Source organism: Alexandromys fortis, unplaced genomic scaffold (genome assembly GCF_014885135.2).
Source record: "Alexandromys fortis isolate MF-2015 unplaced genomic scaffold, M_Fortis_MF-2015_v1.1 scaffold_63, whole genome shotgun sequence".
NCBI lineage: Eukaryota > Metazoa > Chordata > Mammalia > Rodentia > Cricetidae > Alexandromys > Alexandromys fortis.
In genome coordinates, this window is record NW_026067953.1 from 5,662,159 (window position 1) to 5,681,093 (window position 18,935).

Sequence of the window (18,935 nt, forward strand, 5' to 3'; positions counted from 1 at the left end):
CGGCAGCACCTTTGCCCTCTGACCCATCTCGCCAGTCCATGTCTTTGGTAGGCACTGTCTGAAACAAGAGCACAGAACCTTCTCTGTGCTCTTTTGAACCAAGGAAGACTAATACTCAAGAATTTTGCAGAGCTGTAACTTGCCTGTATTACGGTTGGCCAGGCTTGGGAATCATGCATGAGCACTGGCAGTCACCTGATGTTAGCCACAAAGGTCTGAAACAAATGGCAGGGACTAGGCAGCCTTTATTCCTCAATGAAGCAAGAAGCCAGCTTTGTGAACAGTGCATTTTAAACATTTCTGATCTCTTTTCAGGAAGAAACCGATCCTGCTTGTGCACGGAGATAAGAGAGAAGCCAAGGCAGACTTGGAAGCCCAGGCAAAGCCCTATGCAAACATTTCCCTCTGCCAGGTAAGCTGCTCTTGCTTGACCTCAGGCTGAGTTAATTGAGTCCATCCTCCCACTGTGGGCAGCGAACCCACCCCCCTATCCCCCGTTTAGCTCTACCAGCAGATCCTTGTCTGATTCCGGCTTAAACACTCCTGAAGTGACTCACTTCACTAGCAGGGACTCCCATGGTCAGACCTTTTTCTTTAGCTTGACTTGAAGTCTCCTAGTGACTGCTACATGTTGGCTCCGATTTCCTGCCCTCCCCTCTCTGGAACCACACAGAATAATGTATGTCTTCCTGGCTCATGCAGAGACTTTTTTGGGTTTTTTTTTTTTTTTTTTTTTTTTTTTTTTTTTTTTTTTAGACAGGGTTTTTCTGTAGCTTTGGTGCCTGTCCTGGAACTAGCTCTTGTAGATCAGGCTGGCCTCGAACTCACAGAGATCCGCCTGTCTTTGCCTCCTGAGTGCTGGGATTAAAGGTGTGTGCCACCACTGTCCGGTTTCGTGCAGAGATCTCTACATTTGAGGTCAGCTATCCTCTTCCCCTAGTCTGTCTCAGGGCTGAGCTCCCTCTTCTGTTGTCTGTGTTCAGTACAGCATGCATCTCTTGCTGAAGTCAGCTAGCGCTTGGTTGTGCTTTGTTTGTCTTGTGCTTCTTGTAACCTGGATTTCAGCATGCGACCTGTCTCCCAGATGCAGCCAGTGGCTCTGGATTTCTTTGAATGCAGCTGATAACTGTTTCTGTGACACTTCTGCCTTCCGTTAGCCACCACTGACGCTTTAATTGTCCTCAGTTCTTTTCACGTCAGCCAGAGAAACAGAGAGACCCGTAGATTAAACAGCCTGTTAGAAAACTGAAGGGAGCCCCACATGGCACGAGATCCCAGCGCAGTGAAGGGACATTGAGTGGTCACATACTAGAACCAAAGCAGAGAGGAAGATGGGACAACAGAAGCCATTGTCCAGTTTCTCTGACTCTTCCATAATTTTGCCCTATGCTCGGTATAGCCTGCAGTGTGGCGATAAGCCTTGGGCTTTTGTTGCAGCAGTTACTTTATACACTGCCTCTAGAAGGACCTGTTTATTCCAGGTGTTATTTTGAGCAACAAACAGACAAAAATGGGAAGAAGAGGAGTTGAGGGGATTTTTGTCGGAAAGCATTCCTTTCTGTGGAAATGGTAACTGTGAAGTAGCAGGTAGAACATCCACCATTTCCTGCTCTGTCAGCATGGTTACCACCATCCCCGAGCAACCACAGTGAGCCACGGCTACAGTTTTCTCTCCTTGTCCTCACTGCAGTAAAGTGGGCTCAACGTTTCTGATCTTGGACTGAGGAGACCGCTCACTGGATAAAACACGCTTCCTGTACACATGTGTACACACCAGGGTTTTTTCTCTGAAAGTAGAGACATGATATCTGGGTCCCTTTCCTTGTAATTTTCCTTCTAGGGTCTCTTTTCTCTCTCACAATGGAGAGTTTTAGCTCACATTTGATTACTACACTCCTTCCAGCTCTAAATGACGCCGATGATTTTGTTTTAAACAGAAGACATTAGGTCACTTTTAAACACCCCACAGCGTTTTTCTCTGATTTAACCCATTTCACATCATGTCACTATGGCTTCAAACCGTGTCTTCTGGACTGTGGCTGTGGCTCAGTGCTAGAGCGCTTGCCTAGCGTCCACAAGGCCCTGGGTTCTAGCCTCAGTATCACTAAGAAAATCCTCTCCCACAAAAAGTGTTTGTGGTTCATCTTATGCGCAGAGATATCTTCATGCCTTTGTTCAGAAGTCACCTAAAATTCTGTTGTTTGCTTTGATTTCCACCGACAGAAGAGGTAGAAAGTAAACTAAAAGTAAACTGACACAGGAATCCTGAAGGCCCTGATGAAATAGTCTTCAGACAGCCTCTACCTAGCACCAGGTTTAGGATGGCCACTAGAGGGCGCAGAGACACATTTCTCACAAGCCTTGCAAGAAACCCTACTAGAGCACCTCTGCTCAATCTAGAGGGATACCCGAGAATCATGGCCCTGTCCTGACATACTGAAGTGCCTCTCCATCTTGAATTTTTCTGGTAATAACATTCATCAAGGAATCAATTGGGCAGAGATTTAGTGCAAGGGGCTGGAAATTGAGGTGACGGTGGTAGCCAAGGGTCACTTTGCCTGAGTTCTGCCTCTTGGCTCTATGCCTAGGCAACTGTACAACATTCCTGGATGGAAAACACTTTTATTTTGATATTGGGCAGCTTAAATAACGGATATCTAGGAAGCTGAGAATTTGAGTCCTAGTGCAGGTCACTCCGGCTCCTGATAAAGGTTCCTCCTACCTTGTGGACAGCTGTATTTTCATGGTGTCCTCACACAGCAGGGGGAGATGGGGGTGGACTAGCTCTCTGGTATCTAAGAGGACACTGACTGTATTGGCTCCCCTCCTCCCTTCCTATGACTTCATTTGATTTTACTTACCACCATCAAGTCCCCCTCACTAACCCTGCCCCCCTTGGGCTTCGGCTTTGACACGTGAGTTGGAGGATGGGCATGGCATGAAGGTTCATTCCACGATACTCATTCTGGCCTTGTCGCTTTCCATTTCTTTAAATCTAATTTGTCTGTGTATAAAATGGGTTGCTAATGGCATTCATTACAGCATTTGAAAGAGTTGGTGCATTAGCCCAAAAAAGCCCGCATTAAAGAGCATCTATTGAAGTTACTTTCAGTCCGTTGTTTGTGCCTGAAAGCATGGAACGTGTGACCAAACTAAATTTAGAAGCCAGTTCTCTTAACCACTGCTTCTTCTCAGTTAAAAATCAGCTGATAAAGTGATTCTGTAATTGTAAAGACATGAAGTACAGTCTATAGCTTTCTTCTCTGGCCAAAAAGCACAGACACACGCTGGTCTACCCGTGTCCCCCAAGCTGCATGGACCTTCGGGAGCACCTGCAAACTGTGTTGTACCTGCTCGCATGTAACAGTCCTCCATTTCTGTCCCTAGCAGCCAGCCCTGTCCTTCTGTCATGTGGTGGGGAGGGCTCCCTGAATGTTCACACGTCTGTCTCGCTTACAGCAAACATGCCTCTTTCCTAAGCACTTGTATGTCCTTTCCCATCCTCTCCCAGCAACTCCGAGTCTCATAGCAATAGCCTGTTTTAAAGAGGAAAAAGCAAAGCAGAGAATGTAAGTTTTTCCCAAAGTCAGGCAAATATGAGGCAGGATTTGAGCCCAGGTAGTGTATTCCTAAACTGATCACTCAGCTGCTTGTGTATCCCATAACCTGTTCTTTCTGGCGTATTCTGTTGACCGACGTCTTGTTGTGCAAGATGGTAGATAAGATGGTAGATAAAAAGTTTGTTCTCAACATGCCTACACTTATGTGTAAAGATGTCATTCCAGAGCACAAGGTGGGTTTGGCATCGTTTACTTCCAGCTTGTGCTAGTTTGTATGAAACGTTCTCTTTTAATTTAGCATCATGATGTCTTTGTGTTGTCTTCACAGTCAATGCTGTTTTAAATATATCCTTAAAACTATTCACCTTAATTTTGCAATAGAAAAAAAATCTCATTTGAAATTAAATGTATCCTTAAAACTATTCACCTTAATTTTTCAATAGAAGAAAAATATCTCATTTAAAATTTTGTTTAGAATCATAATTATTTTATTAGGTTTTTGGCAGCTAAAGAAATTAGGCTTGTCACTCATAATTACTGTAGTTAAAATGCAGTATGTATTAAATCATGTGGGAAAACAAAAAAAAAGTGTTTTAAATGAGCCTTATTGGGTGCTAAAATAAAAGCTGTCTTCTGCCAGATGGTGGTGCACGCCTTCAATCCCAGCATATGGGAGGCAGAGGCAGGTGGGTCTCTGAGCCCAGGCCAACCTGATCTACAGAGTGAGTTCCAATACAGCCAAGGCTACATAGAAAAAACCCTGTCTCAAAATGCCACAAAAACAAAACAAGCAAATATAAACAAAAAAGCTGTCTTTTGTTTGTCCAACAGAGGGCAGTAAAACATTTTTTTAAGTTGTCTTGGTTCCCTTCTCCTTAATTTCCAGTAGCTAGGAATAGGAATAGTAAATATTAAGTGAGACTTTTAAAATAAATTGTTTCTTTCTGTCCTAGGCAAAGTTGGATATTGCATTTGGAACACACCACACGTAAGCAACTTTGACGAAATGGGGGGAGGTGTGATTTTAATTGGTCACAGGATACGAGCAAGGAGCTTTGCGAGCCGATCCCAAGATTCAGCATAGAAGCGTGAATCTGACTCAGGGGTCTCTGCCTTTCACTCAGGACATCCAGTGTGGCTGCTCAAAAGCATAGAATTACAAGTGTAGTCCTTGTGATCACAGATGATTCTGTGTACACAGTCAGTGCTTACAGCATCCCTGCTTCTCAAAAGTTCTCTGATTTAGCAAGAATGAGTTATATTGAATAGTCTGGTATTAGTTATTGATCCTTTTAATATCATAGACCAGAAAACTCAGGCTTAGAATAAATGAGTTGATTTTCCTTGGGAATGAAAATAGGAATTGAACTCACTTTAAACTTTAGTTTTTAATTTGTTCTTTGTTTGCCCACCGCTACAACTGACTTTGTATCTCCTCTGCCTCATTCATCCCTTGCTCCTTAGAGCAGCTCACACGTGTGCATTTTGTAGGTTAAATCCAGCAGTTCTCAGTTCGGAGAAGTTACTGGAGTAGGTCCATTCCGAGCTAGGGAGTATCCATGGTTTACATTTGCAGAAATGTCAGGATCTTATAAAGGATGAACTCGTGTCTAGAGATCTGGATTGTTTGTTATTTTAAGAATTGTTTGTCAATCCAGGGAAGATAGCACACATATGCCTGTAATCCTACCTTTTGGGAGGCTGAGACAAGGGATCAGTCTACATATGAGATCCCCGTCTCACCAGCAAGTGACAAAAATGATTCATCAATATCTATAATGTCTTTGAGTGTCAAGCCTGGAGGATGCCATTTTGTCCTCACAGCTTTTCATCTTTGGTGAGAGCACAAACCAGAGCATGTGAGGTAGAAACAGAGAAAGCCCCAGCTTGTGGCGATGAAGTAGACACTGTCTTCACAGCCTGGAGCTAACAACAGTGGCTGTGGCGCAGTTCCTGGGATGACACACGCCTGAGCAAGCATGCGTTGACCAGGCCATGGGTACCCTGTGCAGAGCACATAGAGCGCACAGCAATCCCAGGCACAGTGTGTTACTTGGTACTTTAGAATGGGAAAGCTTTTTGGTTTCCCCAGAGTTGGGGAACAAAGCCAAAGCAACTGAATGGACCATGTCCTCATCTCAGCAGGGCCCAGCCACAGCCTGCTGGGGCATATTTTTTTCCCGCCAACTTCTCCAGCTGGCCATCTTCTCACCAAGACCTCTTCTCCCCTTCATTTTCTAGTACCATAAAATGTTCACCATCTCACCTCTGGCTATGTGCCCTACACACAGTGCCCTGGTTTATGGGCGTGGGTGAGTTCAACCATCTTCTACAGGCTCATTTGGTGACCTACATAATACTGTTTCCTCCAGCCACAGATTCTGCAGTTGTAAAATGAGAATTGCTTCTTCTTGGCATTGTCTTGACACGTGCTAGGGCATCCTAAAACAGTGCCTGGAATGGAGGTGCCTGGCGTGCATATTCTCCCTTCTGCATAGCACACCTTCCCATTTAGGAAGCAGCCCTTTTGCTACCCCCACTACTTAGGGACAGTACTGTGGGTCCACCTTTTGGGGGAGACTTCACTCCTTATCTCCCTATAGTTTTAACTGTGACCTTACTAACACACATAATGTTGTCTATGAAAAGATTAATATGTCTCCCCTTAAATTAATTCTTAATTCTGTTTGATAGGATTCACTGACATTGATACATGATTTCCTTGTAATTGATGCCTTGATTAATGGAAATATTTGTAAAGCTTCTATCATGAGACCCTAGCTAGCTTATCCTTAATTATGATCAGCTGCTAATGTGGCAACTGTGTGTGTCAATTTGTCCAGATTTCAAGGACCGCATTTCATAACTACAGAGCAGATAGCTCAGCAGCTGTCATTTCTTGAGCCTTGCATTAATTTATTGTCTAAGTTGCTAAGAACTAAATATCTTATTCTCTCTTCTGGTCCTGCCTTTCCTCTTACTTAGTTATCTTTTTCAAGAGGCAGGGCCTTGGTCACACCAGAGCACAGTCACACAAGGTCCCCTGAAATCTACCAGCCTAGCCCTGAATTAAGATAGGCACAATCCTGCCACAGCTTCCCAAGTTGCTAGAGTTACAGGCATGTGCTACCAAGCCTGGCCTTTCCCTTCACCTTTATATACCTCCTCCAGTGTAGCTTCAACTCGTGGAGTGGCTCATTTGGGGAGACACAGCCTCGTTGTTGTCACATGTATTTACTGAGGTACATAAGCTACTAAGAAGTAGCATTTGGCCTCAGAAGAAACCATTAAAAAAAAAAAAAAAAGCCAAGAGAAGCATTACAGCCTTGAGAAATGAGACTGTAGTTCTGGAGAGAAGACTCAAGTCCCTTAATAACTGGACACACTGGAGATAAAAGTCACCCAACACGTAGTTACAAAATAAAGCAGGGCACCGAACAGGAGTGAATGCCCAAGTGTTTATTTAACCTTTACATTGTGGACTTTGATTTCATCGTCATCTGTCCCACGTCGGGGTTGATCCTTCATGATCCACATGAAAAGAGGAGGCTCAGGCATACTGACTGGTTCACTAAAGCTCCTGTGGCTTCTAAAGGACAGGTTCCTGCCTTTAGACTTCACATTGAGAGCTCTTGTGTGTATCTCCTGTCCTCTCTCACTGGAAGGAAAGTTAAGAAAAATATGTTAGTGATGCAAGACGCCCCACTGGAAAGAGAGGGCTCAGTCCAGTCTCCCTTGAGTTCACGGAGGAGGAAAGAGACTTGCTTCAAGCCCAGGCACACAATGGTGACAAGTATGGCTAATGGAACACACGTCTGAGGACAGGGCATCTCGCCATCTTCCAACTGCAGCATTAGTAAGAGATACATTCTCAGTACACTGCATGTGTGCACATAGTTAAGGGCTGAAACAGGCTCCTGGACAGATACCTTAAACCTGTGCCATGTATGCGTCAGTTGTTGCAAGCAGGCTAGGCTGTACACAGCAGGAGGTTCTGCTCCTACCTTGCTTGTAGGATGTCCTCCTGCACAGGGCAGCAGGGCATTATGGTCCACCATAATGAAATGATAACCGCGGACTCTAAGGGACTGGTGAAGGGATGTGAGTTCATGACCCCCAGATAGTCTGGTCATTTTTAGAGGGTGGCTTATAGAAGGGGGTTTATAATAATTAAAATTGGGGTAATATAAAAGGTGAAGAATTCCTCCAGCTGTTTCTTGCATTCTCGTTAGAAGCCTGTTTATTTGGAAAATTCTGTTCATGCTTTTGTTCACCTCCCCTTTTTGAAGGAAAATGATGCTCTTGCTCTACGAAGAAGGCCTCCGAGTTGTCATCCACACCTCCAACCTCATCCGGGAAGACTGGCACCAGAAAACCCAAGGGTCGGTAGGGCCCTGCACTGCATGGCAGGCCTTTATGCTGGGAAAGGGCAAAGGCAAATGCTGTTTGCATTCCTTTTTCTTTCTGCTTTTCTACCTGTGCAAGTGATAGGCATGTGCGTAGAAAGGGCATTCCAGCAACAGCCATGGGATTTTCTTTGCAGGGCAATGCACTGCTCCACCTGAGCCACACCCCATCCCCTCAGTCCTCTGCTGCTCCCTGTCCTCCGCCCTCTCTCCTGAGGTAGCTAGTATGTTAACAGCTTGTCGCGGAATCATCTGTGACCGTCACTGTGTACAGGAACATTAACATGCAAGTGCTTTGTGAAGTTTATTAATTATAGTCTCTTTTAGTTGGAGAATTTCTCACATGCATATAATTTTTTAAACTTAATTCTACCCCTTAGTTCCTCCCCTGTGTACTCTGGCCACTTTTCCCTCTCAACTTCGTGTGCTCTTTTATTTTTTTAAGCCTACTGAGTCCACTTAGTGCGACCCTGTATGTGGGACTGGGACCATCTACTGTTATGGGAAGGCAGTGTAGAAAAATGAGTTTTGTTCTGTTTGATCCCTGTGTGCATGTTTGTGTGTGAGTAGGGACACGTGTGTGCCACCATGCACATGTGGAGGTCAGATGACAGCCTAGAGTGTCAATCCTCAACGTCAGCCTTGTTTGAGACTGGGTCTCTTGCTGCTATGTACACCAGGCTAGCTGGCACACGTTTCTGGGGATTCTTCTGTCCCCACCTCCCATCTTGCTGCAGGATCATTGCAATTATGTGTGTGAGTTACCGTGCCTGGTCTTACATGGACTGTGAAGATCCAAACTGCGGTCTTCATACTTGAACAAGCTCTTTAACCACTGTGCTATCTCCCCAGCCCAAGGATTTGTTTGTAAGAGGGATTTTTAGGGGTGTGTTCAGCTACTTCTTTCCCCCTTGGAGAATAGCTTTAATTCCTTTTCTTTGGTTGAAGTCATGTACATCCCTGCCTTCCTGGGAGAGAGCTGACTGATAGCCTTCTCTGTCCAAAGACAATGCGGGTGTTTGTCTAGCTTCATTACAGGACCCCAGTGTGCTCTGCTGCTCGCCTCCCCTGCTCACATCTGCAGTGTTGCTGCCTAGCCTGGGCTAGAGCTACTTTGGAAAGTCTTCCCTCTGATGAGCTTTCCTAAGCCTCAGAGAGCCCATGGGATGAGCTGAAATACGGAGCCTTCCAGCACGTCCTCTGGGCCTGCTGTGACCTCAGTGTGGCCTCAGAGTTTCTAGTGTTCCTAAAAGTAGGTTTATAGTTCACATAGGTCAGACTCAAAGCAAGAAGAACTGTCCTCTGGCGTGCCTCTACCAGCCATTCTAGTACAGGACCCTGTCGCCCTCTGCTTTGCCTGCTCTTGATTCTCTCTGATACTTTGCCATTTCCTGTTGCAATTAAGAAACAACAGCAAAGCTCAAGAGGCGGCTAGAGATTGCCATCCACTCTTCTTGCAGAGGACCTAGGTTTGGTTCCCAGCTCCCGTGTAATGGCTCACAGCCATCTGATTCTTTCTCCCGTTCCAGGGGATCCGACTCCCTCCTGGGACCTTTGTAGGCACTGCACACACATGGTGCACATACACAAACGCTCATGAAAATGAAATCTTTTAGAAAAGCAAAACCTTGTAAGGCACCTTCCATGTGCAGTCTTCCCTGGTCAACGGTCTGCTCTGGCCGAGCTTGGTCCCTACTATGCAGAAGTCCCAGCTGTCCTGAGCTGTTGCTTGAACACCTGTTCAGGTCTCAGAACTCACATTGTTTGCTGGGTTCAAGAATTGGCTCCACAGTTAAGAACACTTGCTGCACTTGCAGGAGATCCAAGTTGATTCCTAGCAGCCGTATCAGGCAGCTCACAACTGCCTGTACCTCCCGTTTCAAGGGATCCAATGTCCTCTTCTGGCTTCTGTGAGCATCTACATGCATGTGGTACCTACACCTGTACTCAGGCACATACACATAGAAAGCAAATGATGAAAATTCCAAGTTCTTGACCCAATGTACTGTTCTCATGTCATCTCGCAAAGTATTAAGAACGCTTCCTTTCTCAGTGTCCTAATTTAGAAAGTTACCTCCTGTCATGGGCCTGTTTGGAACTTGTCTGTTAGTGAACCTCTTGCTCTTAGGCTCAGCGGCATTGATGGGAGGCTACCTCACACATCTGTCTAGCCTAGCTGGTCACTTTACACCCAGAGAAGCCATAGACTCTGCCTGCAATGGCAAAGCCAATGAGGAGCAGATGTGGTCCAGATGTGGCCTCCAGCCTTAGGCAGCCCTGCCCTTTCTGTACTAATTTCCCCCAAGGTAAGCAGGGAATGAGTGAAATGCTTCTCTGCTGGGAAGGCATAGACTTCAGACCCACAGCGAGGGTTTCTCGTCCAGCCTGCCACGCATCCTGGTAGCCGGTAGCCCACCTGCTTCCTCGGGGAGCAGCTGCGTAGAAGAGGAATTGGGCCATTTCTGTCGGGCTTGGTGGGTAGAACTACAGGGGCAGTGGCCACAGAAGGGAAAGATAGTGACAACAAGTATGGTCTGGGCTGACCTAACCATTCGTTGCCTCTTAGGGCTCCTCCTTTTGAGGGCAGAACTCTTAATCTGGTTTTGCGAACATGTAATTCTAGAGGCGCAAAGCCATACTGTTTTTTGTAATCTACTTATATCATATTGTATTGTATCTTTTGGGTTTATGATTATTTCTGAGATGAAAGTCATCTAATGTCTTATCACTGTTAAATGCTTAACAATTGGAAGCTAATATTAAATGTGTTATATACTCATTCCAGGCACAGAATCTATAGGACATGAAAATATCTCAAACCACTATTGAATGTACATTTATATTTTTTTTAAAAAAGAATTCTTACTGAAAATAAACTTGCATATACATTTTTCTTGGTATGGATAGCTCTTGATTCTTAGTTTGGCTAAAGATCCACACTGATAAGGACCTGGTTTTACATCAAGCAATAACATCCAGAAATAATTCTGTGAGGGGAGTCACTGGATCAATGTGATCCAATCTGTTTCCTCCTGCCAGACGTCCCGTAGTCTCCATGTAAAGACAGTGGCAGGGATCCACCTCTTTGGGTGTATAATCATCACAGAGGCATTGTTACAGTAAAAGCTCCTGATGGTAATTAAAGGTTATTTTTTTTTTTCATTCTAGAATATGGTTGAGCCCTTTGTACCCACGAGTTGACCCGGAAAAGCACACATCCGGAGAGTCAAGCACCCACTTTAAAGCTGACCTCATCAGTTATTTAAGGGCGTACAATCTTCCCCCTCTCCAGGAGTGGATAGACGCCATCCAAGAGCACGATCTCTCTGAAACCAAGTATGTGTCCCCTTACCAGTATGGGAAGCTGAAGTTGCAAGCCATAAAGGTCTGGAAGGCCGGGACCTGGGGAAGGGGAGGAGTGGTATTTGACTGTGCTGCATGGGAGGGTGAGGGGATGAGAACAGATCTGATCACTTCATGGCTCTGGTTCACGGCATTAAGGTGGCAGTGGGTCTATGCCTCCCGCTTGGGTACTGGTAGCATTTCTGAGTTCTTTGCCTGGTACCTTACTAACTGGTTTAGCCAAGAAGGACCTTCAGAGCAGCGGTTCCCGCTGAGGAGGCATGGCCCTCGAGTGAACTGGCCCCTTGGACTCTGCCATTATGTTAGTTCTTATGTGTTGTCTGTGGGCTTGTGGTATCGTAGCACAACTTGCACGTTATGTTATTGTGTTTTACTTTGTTTAGTGTTTACCTTGTCGGTTCAACCCCTGGACGCTTTCAAGGAAGTCACAAAGATAACTGGGGACATTTTAGGCTTCGGAAGGTAATAACACTTTTCCTGTTTTAACATTTAAAATAATAGAATGTGTATTCTTTCTCCCTTTTCATTTATGGTGGTGGTTCAAATCCCAGCCAGTGCTATACAAGCCTTGTGGTCTTAACTTCTTTCTCAGCCTGCCTCTTGTCGGCTGTGGAATGGACAGAACTGTGTCGAGTAGCAGGTGTAAAACACCTTTCTGCTAAGATGGGTCTTTGAAAATGTTTATTCTGCTTTTGTTTTTAATGCAAATCAAAGAATTTTAAAGACTTCCTGTCCATATATGTCTTAGTTAGGGTTTCTATTGCTGTGAAGACACCATGGCCAGGGCAACTCTTTTAAAGTAAAACATTTACTTGTGGTGGCTCGCTTGTCGTTTCAGAGGTTCAGTCCATTATCATCATGGTGGGGAGCATGGCAGTGTGCAGAGTCCTACATCTTGCAGGCAACAGGACGTTGACTAACACACTGGGTGGTATCCTGAGCATAGGAAACCTCAAAGCCCGCCCGCACAGTGACACACTTCCACCAACAAGGCTATACCCTCTCCTACAAAGCCACACCCCCTAACAGTCCTGATAAGATTATGGGGGCCAATTATATTCAGGCTACCACAGCATAGTGGGGTGTGGAGGGGACACATCCTTTTAGTATTTAAACATAGTTCCCAAAGAAGAAAGCATCTGTGAGCATGCTGCCGACTACTAATGTCTTCAGGGTTTCTTTGTAAACACGGTCCGTGTGTTTAGGGCACTTTAGTTCCTATTGCTACTGCTGTGACTGTTGCACTCATTTTTATTTTGGAGCAGGTTCTGCGAGCGCATGCCCCATCTGTACCTAAAGACGAGTGCTGGCCCATCGTGGGTCAGTTTTCAAGCATTGGTTCTCTGGGGCCTGATGAGTCCAAGTGGCTGTGCTCAGAGTTTAAAGAGAGCTTGCTGGCACAGAGAGAAGATGGCGGAACTCCAGGGAAAAGTGCAGCTCTTCTTCATCTGGTGAGCCCTCTGTGGTCCAAAAGAACTGAGAAGCAGCCTTCCTTATCACAGTGCGCTAATCTGTGGGTGGGGAGGGAACACCATCTGTGGGCCCGGTGCCACCCAGGCGAGGACTTCTGGCGTGTTCAGGAGCCTCGGTGCAGACACGGACTCAGTGTGTTTTCTTCATTCTTCTTTCAAGTTGTGGAGCCAAGGGGAGAAATGCCGGGCTTACCACTGCAGAAGAATTATATGCTCTGTTCGTTGTGTAGAGACCTGTGAATTGATGATTAATTTTACATTCAATTCAATATTAATTTGTCATTTCAGAGAGAAAAACATTTAAATTAAAATATAATTTTTCATCAGTTAGATACATGCTTCCTGTAGATTAGTTATTACCCATTTAGTTTTCTAGTAAGATGGGAATTTTCTTTTAATTTAAGATACATTTTCTTTCTAATTTTTAAAAAAGAACTAGCCAACATTCCTTTCTTTCAACCTGATTCATGCCAAGTTTCATTGTTTTTCTCTTCTCTTGGTTATTTTTAGATCTAACCTTCTGTGGAAAACGTGCGGACCAGCTTAGAAGGATATCCTGGTAACTCAGTTGTGGTTTTTCTGTATATTCTCACATGCCTTGGGGCATGTTTTGTTTTGTTTATTTTTCATCAGAGTTGGTTAGCAATGTGGAAATGGTTTTCCCTTATCCTGATAAAGCTAATGAGACAGGGGTTGTTGAGCCCAGCGTGTTCTAGAGCAGGGCAGTTTAGGCTCGCTGCTTCGCTGTCATAGTGACTCCCCGCAGATGCTTTTCCTCGGCTTTACTAATGCTTATTTAGAAGTAATCCAACGTGTTGATTGTCCAGACAAGACGTCCAGCCGAACTGAGCTCCCCTGCACTCCCTGCTCCTTGACAGCTTGGCTAGCGTCCTTCCCTCTGCCCATGTCAGAGGCTCCACATAGCCCTTCCTAATTTACTTTCCAAGATACAGATACATTTCAGGCCTAGAGCTAGTGATTATTTTGTATAACTTCGGTGATATGTCATTTTTCAGGGGCCTCACCTGCAAACGCCTAGTCTTAATTTTCTTAGGGGGAAAAGAATCTCTCAACTTCATTCTTCTCTTTTTCCACTACTGAGCACTGAACTTTTAAACAGAAGCATCCTCTGTAATGCTATCAGATTATTAACAAAAGCCCCAGAGAGTATGCCTCTGAAAGAAACTGAGTCTGATTGGCATTCATGCCTGGCTGGTAGCAGAATGCAGTAAATTAAAACTAATTTTGCCCATTTGTTGCTTATGAAATTAAATGTGACCTTGCCAAAAGATTCCTTAAGAAGGTTCAGGGTATATTTGTCAATTGTTTCTTTTTAATGACAAAATAAAATTACTTCACTTTGACTCAGAGACATGGGTAGTTTTTCTTTCTGTGCTTCTAATAGCCTAGGTCTATTCAAAGTGCAGTTTTAATGGGGGAGAACGTGGCACTCTCAATGAAGCAATCTTATAAGTGATTCTGCAGTGGAATATATTTTTAGCTATTTGCAGTAGGAGACAGGACATACCTTATTGACCCCTGGAATTGTCTAAGGCCCTCTCGGCACATAGATTACTGTGGGGACATCCTGCAGTGTGTTTGGAAAATCTCTGGTGAATCTACAGTGGATTTTTCATACCTTCCTGTTCTGAGAACCTCCCTGCCTGCCTGTTTGGAAATGGCAGTGTAAAGGCAGTGGAAGCAGCACTGGATCTGTCACTCACTACCTTCTCATAAGTCCTACCGAGGACAAAAACCTAGTGCTGTTTTATACCTCCCTATGGTTGTAAAGCAGGCCCGGGTTCTCCCTGTGGTCTTTTCTAATACTTTCAGTCTGTGTAGCTAACTGGTACCTTTTCTTCTCGGACAGTAAGCTGTTTATGTGTCTCCCCTTCCAGAGAAAGGAAGCCACAAAAAAAAAAAAAAAAAAAAAAAAGTCTCTAATTTGGGTTCTAGTAGTACAGACCTTTGATCCCAGCTACTCTTAAGGCTGAGAGGCAGGATCACAAATTCAAGGCCAACCTGGTCTACAGAGTGAGATCCAGGTCAGCCTAGGCAACTTCGTGAGACCGTAAAGAGCGCTGGGGTTGTAGCTCAGTAGCAGGGCCTTGCCTGGCCAGTGTGAGCACAAAGACAGAAACACAGAGAGAGAGGTGACGTGTCTGGTGGAAGCGTGGGCATTTTCTCTCAGTGAACTATGACTTGAGATGAAATAATGAAAGGCGGTTTGTCATTTACCTTCTCACTGTTTATAGAGATCTTCTTCTTAATGAAGATGCCTCAAATTAAATTTCATTATTTGTATTTGTTTTCTTTTCCTTCTTTTAAAAGCTGGGGGCTCCCTTCCCTATAGCATCCAGACAGCTGAGAAACAGAATTGGCTGCATTCCTACTTTCAGTGAATAGTTGGTTCTCAGTGCTGCTCTCGCTTCATCAGGACCAAGAGTGTTGTCGGCCTGTTCTTTTAAAAAGCACCTTATATAACACGGCTATTCTTTCATCTACATATGTTAGTGACAAAAATAATTTAAAACAAGGTTTTGAAAACTTTTGGAATAGGTTTTTAAAACCAGGGTAAAATTTATATCTCTGTAAGGTTTCTATTTAAATATTGGCAGGCAAAGAAAAAGATAAATAAGAGATCCTGTAGTTTATGGTTTACATAAGCAGCGTCTCGTTCACTTTGCTGAAGCGTGAAGTATAATCTTCTTAACTATATATGTAGGCCGTGGGCCTCGCTGGCTGAGGGTGGAGTCCCTGCCTCTGTCTCCAGGAGAAAGACGGTGTTTGGTGAAATAGGTGATGGATGGGAAGGGAAGGAAGGCTTGTCCTTCTCCTCCTCCAGCTACCGCACTTGCCTGCCCGAATGTTCTAGACCAAACCCAATGTCTTATTCACTTTAGTAGGGGCTTTTGCAGCTGGGCGGCCAGAAATGGGGGTGGGAGTCCATTTCCATAGCTTTCTGCTGACATTCCTGTTGGCCAGCTGCATTTCTGTCGTGTCTCCCGAAATGGAGCGTTGTCCTTCCAGAGCAGGCTGAAGTATGCTCCTTTCAGTTTCAAACTCCTAGGTTCGCTCGGATGAAGAAAATGGGGGCCCTCATAGTCCTGATTCTATGCTGGCAAACTGCCTGTTAGCTTGAGGGATTATCCTCTTCCAAGCCAGAATCACGGCCTCTTGACGAAGGCCATGATGCCTTGGAACCTTAGTCCTCAAATGTTGGAAACGTGGGAGTTATTCTCCAAGCCAAAACTGAAGCATTTGTGAATGATCCTCCTGCCTTCTTAGCTCTCCCCTGCGATATATTGTATTTCACTCAGTTTGTTCCTTTGGGAGACCTCTGTGGGAGCCACTACTCAGTAGTTTGCCTTATAGGGCACTATAGGCTTCCTGCTTCTAAGAGCTCACAGCCAGAGACCTGTGTACACATGTGCAGATAAAGCACAGTGAAACCAGTGTAGTGCACATGTGCATGCTTGTGTCTACACATGTGTGCATGCATGCATGTGTTCTAGTTAGCACATGAAAGGACAAGAAACTCCATGTCCAGGGGTTTGATGCTTTTGTGACTCACGCTAAATTTCCTTTTTTGACATCCTTACTTTTCAGAATGATTGAATGTTCTTCTGTCATCTAAACAGTTCCATCAGCCACCACAAGTCATGGGCCGTGCTCCTACTGTCTCCTTAGATAGGATGTTGCTTTTCGTGCAGCTCGCTAGTATATAAGAATTTTGTCTGACTTGAATTATTTTCTAATAGTGGTTTATGTCTCTCCTGTCACTAGCAAGTGGTCAGCAGAGACATCTGGCCGGAGCAACGCCATGCCACATATTAAGACGTACATGAGGCCTTCATCAGACTTCAGTAAACTGGCTTGGTTTCTTGTTACAAAGTAAAGGGACCTTAAATGTCTCACGGGAGGTCTTTAACTTCTGCTCTGAAACGGAGTGGAGTCCTGGAAAGTGTTCTGGGAAGTGTTGTTCGTTCTCAGCTGCTTCTGTCACTGAACCTTAAAGGAGGCCTGTGGCTAATGTCTTATTGAATGTGTGACTGTCGCCTGGTTTTACATGTCTATCTGGATGTCTATAAGATTGGCACAAACTTCGGATTGACTTCCTTTTATGTGCTGTAGTAATAATAATAATAGTGATTAAGCAAACTGACATTTAGGGTAAATACAGAAAAAAAAACAAAATGTTAAATGATTCTATTTTTCTTCTATTAGTGTCTCTTTAGATAATTAAAACTTGAGCAATCAAATGTCTCATGTACCATTTGAAAAACATCTTTATTATGATAGAATTCATATACCATAAAATCTGTGCATTAAAGTCTACAATTTAACAGTCTAACATGTTCACAGAATTGTACAACCATCACCATAATCTAATTTTAGAATATTTTAATCACCCCTAAAAGGAACTACCTACCCACTGACATTTCTGTTTCTTTTTTTTTAAAAAAAGATAAATTGCTTTGCCCTTTGGAAAACAGAACTGTGACTAGAACATTAGTGCCTCGCTCCTAGTCAGAACCCAAGCACTGGGCATCTCTGGGATTCAGTAACCTAATTGATGCCAATCACAACTAATTACACTGTCACAGAGTGGGCTCGATGCTTTAAGACTGAAATGGTACCAAGGACATACTTCTAAACAAATAAACGTTGTCACTTTTTGTGGCTAACATTTGTGCCTGACTCAGGTAAGAAATACTGACTCAAAGAGATGGTTGATAAACACGATGACAGAGGGGCATCCTAAAGGTTTTCGCAGCCTCAGAGTGTAATGGAAAAACATACTTTTGAGCTCTAAAAATAAACATTCAGGATGCTTTTCTGTCATTTGGTAGCTTTATAAACTTGGGCAATTTATTTAATCTGTGTTTGTTTCCTCGTCTGTAAAAGGGAAGAGGTAATGGCTATACTGTGAGCAGTAAATGAGGTGTCAGAACCGGGTACCTGGAATAGAACATGTCCGCAGTGTGTGGTGGCGGTGGCTGTGCACAGTGAGCAGACATGCATGCAGGCAGAATGCTCACACACATTAAGTTGTTTTTCATTAAAGAACATCTGATCTCCCTCCTAATAGCTGGCCATCATTAAGCAGCTTCCTACCGTTGTAAAGGTATCCCCACCTTCAGTAACTCCTAAATCTGTGGAGAGGCCAAGTCGTCCTCTTTAATATCTCACAGTATACATGTGTTTCTTTTCTTTTGTGTGGTTATTTTATGGAAAAAGTTCTTATAATGTAGCTCAGGCTCACCTTAAACCCATGGTAATCCTCCTGCTTCATCCTCCCTAGTGCTGGGATTGCATGCATGAGCCACCAGGCCTGGGTCATTGCTCATGTGAGTGTGTGAGTACGTGTGTGTGTGTGTGTGTGTGTGTGTGTGTGTGTGTGTGTGTGCTTGCATGTGTAAGCAGTGCTAGACAAGATCTCACTGTGTAAATCTGGCTGGCCTATATCTAGCTATGTAAACCAGATCGGACTCAAACTCACAGAGATTTACCTACCTCTCTCTCCTGGATGCTGGGATTAAAGGGGGTGATCAAGCCCTGCTCAGCATGTATTCCAGTTGGTGGTAAGACACACCACATCATTTCTGCATTCAGGAAGTCTAGTGAACTCTGCTCATAGGATCTATGTGAGTGGCTGTGGTTGATAATCAAATAAAGCATAGTCCTTGTTCATAAAAGGCACTAAGTAATGCCCTGTTCTTTCTATATTTCCACTACCTGCGTGTGGAGAGGATAAATATCTCACTGTAAGCATGTAAGCCAGCAGCTGCTGTTCGTCAGACTGTGGTAATCCCCCACTCAGTCTGTAAATTCACGATGATGGCCAGAACTGGAGTAACTCAGAACCCATCATTAGATCCCTAGTCCAGCCCCTTGATCACCTGGGTGGTCACTATCAAAATGGCAAGCCCTTGCCAGCACGGAAGGAACAACTGTGTTTCTGCTCTGCAGGTGTGTGAGGGAAGGGGCAGGAGAGAGAACTGACCCCCACTAAGCGGCCTCGCTGGTCTCTTGTGGTCATCTCAGAGTTTTGTGAGACGCCATGGGCCCCGCCTAGACGAGAAGTAAGGCTGTGTGTAGAGTTGAGGCCACTCCCCCCCCACCCCACCCCC

The 18,935-nt window shown here is 44.5% G+C and overlaps 1 protein-coding gene across 1 annotated transcript in view; it reads left to right on the forward strand.

Moving 5' to 3' along the window:
• The window catches only part of Tdp1 (tyrosyl-DNA phosphodiesterase 1), a 79,451-nt gene that overhangs the window by 14,424 nt on the left and 46,092 nt on the right, over nucleotides 1-18,935 (forward strand). Inside the window, 9 exon segments of the mRNA XM_050151512.1 lie at nucleotides 316-412; nucleotides 4,514-4,548; nucleotides 7,850-7,942; nucleotides 11,135-11,302; nucleotides 11,713-11,791; nucleotides 12,595-12,780; nucleotides 13,312-13,360; nucleotides 15,133-15,199; nucleotides 16,588-16,695. Coding sequence (XP_050007469.1) covers nucleotides 316-412; nucleotides 4,514-4,548; nucleotides 7,850-7,942; nucleotides 11,135-11,302; nucleotides 11,713-11,791; nucleotides 12,595-12,780; nucleotides 13,312-13,360; nucleotides 15,133-15,199; nucleotides 16,588-16,695 — 882 coding nt within the window.